Source organism: Penaeus japonicus, unplaced genomic scaffold (assembly GCF_977035675.1).
Source record: "Penaeus japonicus unplaced genomic scaffold, GWHDUDI00000001_assembly GWHDUDI00000006, whole genome shotgun sequence".
Taxonomy (NCBI): Eukaryota; Metazoa; Arthropoda; class Malacostraca; order Decapoda; family Penaeidae; genus Penaeus; species Penaeus japonicus.
Genome location: NW_028234408.1, coordinates 12,702,389 through 12,704,888, shown reverse-complemented (window position 1 = coordinate 12,704,888; position 2,500 = coordinate 12,702,389). Strand labels below are relative to the sequence as shown.

General features: G+C 37.2%; 1 protein-coding gene across 1 annotated transcript in view; it reads left to right on the top strand.

Moving 5' to 3' along the window:
• The window catches only part of LOC122250300 (uncharacterized), an 18,223-nt gene that overhangs the window by 5,322 nt on the left and 10,401 nt on the right, over positions 1–2,500 (top strand). The window contains exons 3-7 of the mRNA XM_086537676.1: positions 1–367; positions 750–967; positions 1,186–1,281; positions 1,708–1,833; positions 2,195–2,320. The exon at positions 1–367 is cut by the window's left edge and continues 70 nt beyond it. Of these exons, the coding sequence (XP_086393802.1) occupies positions 1–367; positions 750–967; positions 1,186–1,281; positions 1,708–1,833; positions 2,195–2,320 (933 nt within the window). The remainder of the gene's footprint in view (positions 368–749; positions 968–1,185; positions 1,282–1,707; positions 1,834–2,194; positions 2,321–2,500) is intronic.

Below are 2,500 nucleotides of genomic sequence, written 5' to 3'. Positions count from 1 at the left end.
AACATCAACCAGAAAGAAAACAAAAAAGTTCCTGAATATATGGTGAAAGATACCAAAGCCAAGAGAGAAAAGACAAAGAAAGGCAATGTCAATGACAGCACAAGCGAAGATCAAAGCAGCGATGACAATAATGACGTCAACAGTGATGACCTCGAGAGCGATGACGAAGGAGATGAAGACGACTCAGAAGACGAGGAAGAGGAAGGCAATGATCTGGTGCAGAAGGGGCGTGAAGAGACCAATGGCAGCAGCAGCGAATCCAGCAACCGTACCAGCCTGTTGAGCGGCTCTGACTTGCCCCAGGACTCTCCCAAGGATGCTGGGCTCACCGACGAGTCTGAAAAGAGCTCTAAGGGGTCAAGGAGCGGTAAGGATTTTAGTTTGTTTATGCTATTGAAAAGAGGAAGGGCAAAGGGTGAGAGGGATATGGAGGAAGACAGATGAAGTGACATTGATTAATACTGAGACTGAGATACTGAGTAAGACTGAAAAAAAGACACTGATAAGACAAATATAGATGCTGAGAGAGAGAGAGAGAGAGAGAGAGAGAGAGAGAGAGAGAGAGAGAGAGAGAGAGAGAGAGAGAGAGAGAGAGAGAGATGATAATGATACACCAAAAACATCTTAACTGTTAGTGGAAAATAGACAAATATGCCATATTATATTATGAGAAGTTTATGCACAATACAATAACAGAAATGCCAAAATTACTGTCACAAAGACTAACCAGCCATACTTTCCAAATGCAGAATCTCAATGGTTAGTGGAAGAGTACCTTCTGCCCCCACAGCAGAAACTCAAACTGGCCTTGTATCGAGGCAGAAAATTACTGGCTGCAAAGGAAGCTGACGGCGCAGTGCGAGAGTTTGTCAGAGCCCAGGCTCTGGCAAGGATTGTGCATGGTGACCAACACTGGCGTTACTGCAGGTGTAAGGTGTTTCTTGCGCAAGCTTACTTGTATCTGAAGGTGAGAACAGGTAGCAATGATTTTAGGTTCAAAATTGATTTTTTATACTGTGGGAGTGATATATTGTTCATTTAGTATAGCATGGGGCTCCATTATTTATTTCTATAGACTATCCTGCATATATATGTCCATACTAACATGTTTATTGCTTACTGATATTAATGATCCCTCTTTCCTACCTGTTTTATCCATACTTTTTCCCTTCTTCCTCTTCCAAGGACTATGCACCTCAGGGAGAAACACAAGCACGGGAAGCCATAGACACAATTGCAGCACACCTCTCCACACCTCTTGCTCCTTCGAAGAAACCTCAGGTACATGAGTGTCATTCAAGGTCTTTCTAAGAAAGGAGATCTATTTATTTATAAGTGTTGTTTTTATATGATACTAGAGTATATGCTGCAGTGATTAATTTAGAAAATATATGTATAAGATTGTGAAGATGATTATGCAGAATTTTGTTTAAAGGTTGTTTCTAAACTAATATTTTTGCTTTTGATTTCATTGTTTTCATTTACTTGAGGAAATTACTAGACTCCTGTTATTTTATTTTGTAATTCTAATAGAGCTATTCCAAATTCAATTGAACTATATTGCATTTTATTCAAAAGTTGCTTTAGCTAAATATTTTCTGGAATTATCAATAAGTATCACTTTTAGATACAGAATTTTTTTTTCTTGTATCAGAACAGAAAATATGTATATTATTGATTAATCCAATTTGATTATGCCTTATTCAGGTTCATCATACCCTCTTATGGGGCTATCTAGTGAGTGGTGAAGCACGTACAAAGTTAGGACAGCTTGTTGGTGCTCAGGAAGCCTTAGGCCATGCTCTCCATCACACAAGGATATACACACGAATGGTAAGAATATTGGTTCTTTCAAATTTATTACGGTTTAATTGTTTTTATTTTTTTTGCTATTCTTATATGAATAATGTTTTTCATAGATTATTTTCTCTCCCTCCTCTTTTGGTATTTAGAATATATTTTTGGATTGATGATGTTTTTTATTTGGTGTGTCAACAAGTTGATTTTTGTAAAAAAAAAATATTATGTATACAATAAGCATTAAACAACTTTATTGATACTTGATTTCTCTTAATCTTTTGATATTTTTATTTGATTTCAGCAAAATAATAGTCCTGATATATGTGTTAATGCCTAGTTACTTTATTTCCCTTAAGATTTATGCAAAATGTAACAAGCTTATCCTGTACAATAGGTATCCAAACGGAAAAAGAAGCTGACACCCTCACTGACCATGGACCGAGCTTTGGATCTACAAGTGAAGGTCTTGTCAGCCCAAGCGGCTCTCTACACCAAAAGAGGGAAATTTTCCAAAGCCAAAGTAAGTACTGCAAGTAATATTGATCTGTCCTACACCTATGAATTTTCATCCAGAAAAATAATATTGTGGCCTTTCTTCCCTGCCTGTGTAATAGTGAAAGTGGAAACCCCACATATCCAAGAGATATTTTAGCAAGACTATGCATTGTTACCAAACTTTGCTACAGAACAGAGGTTGTTC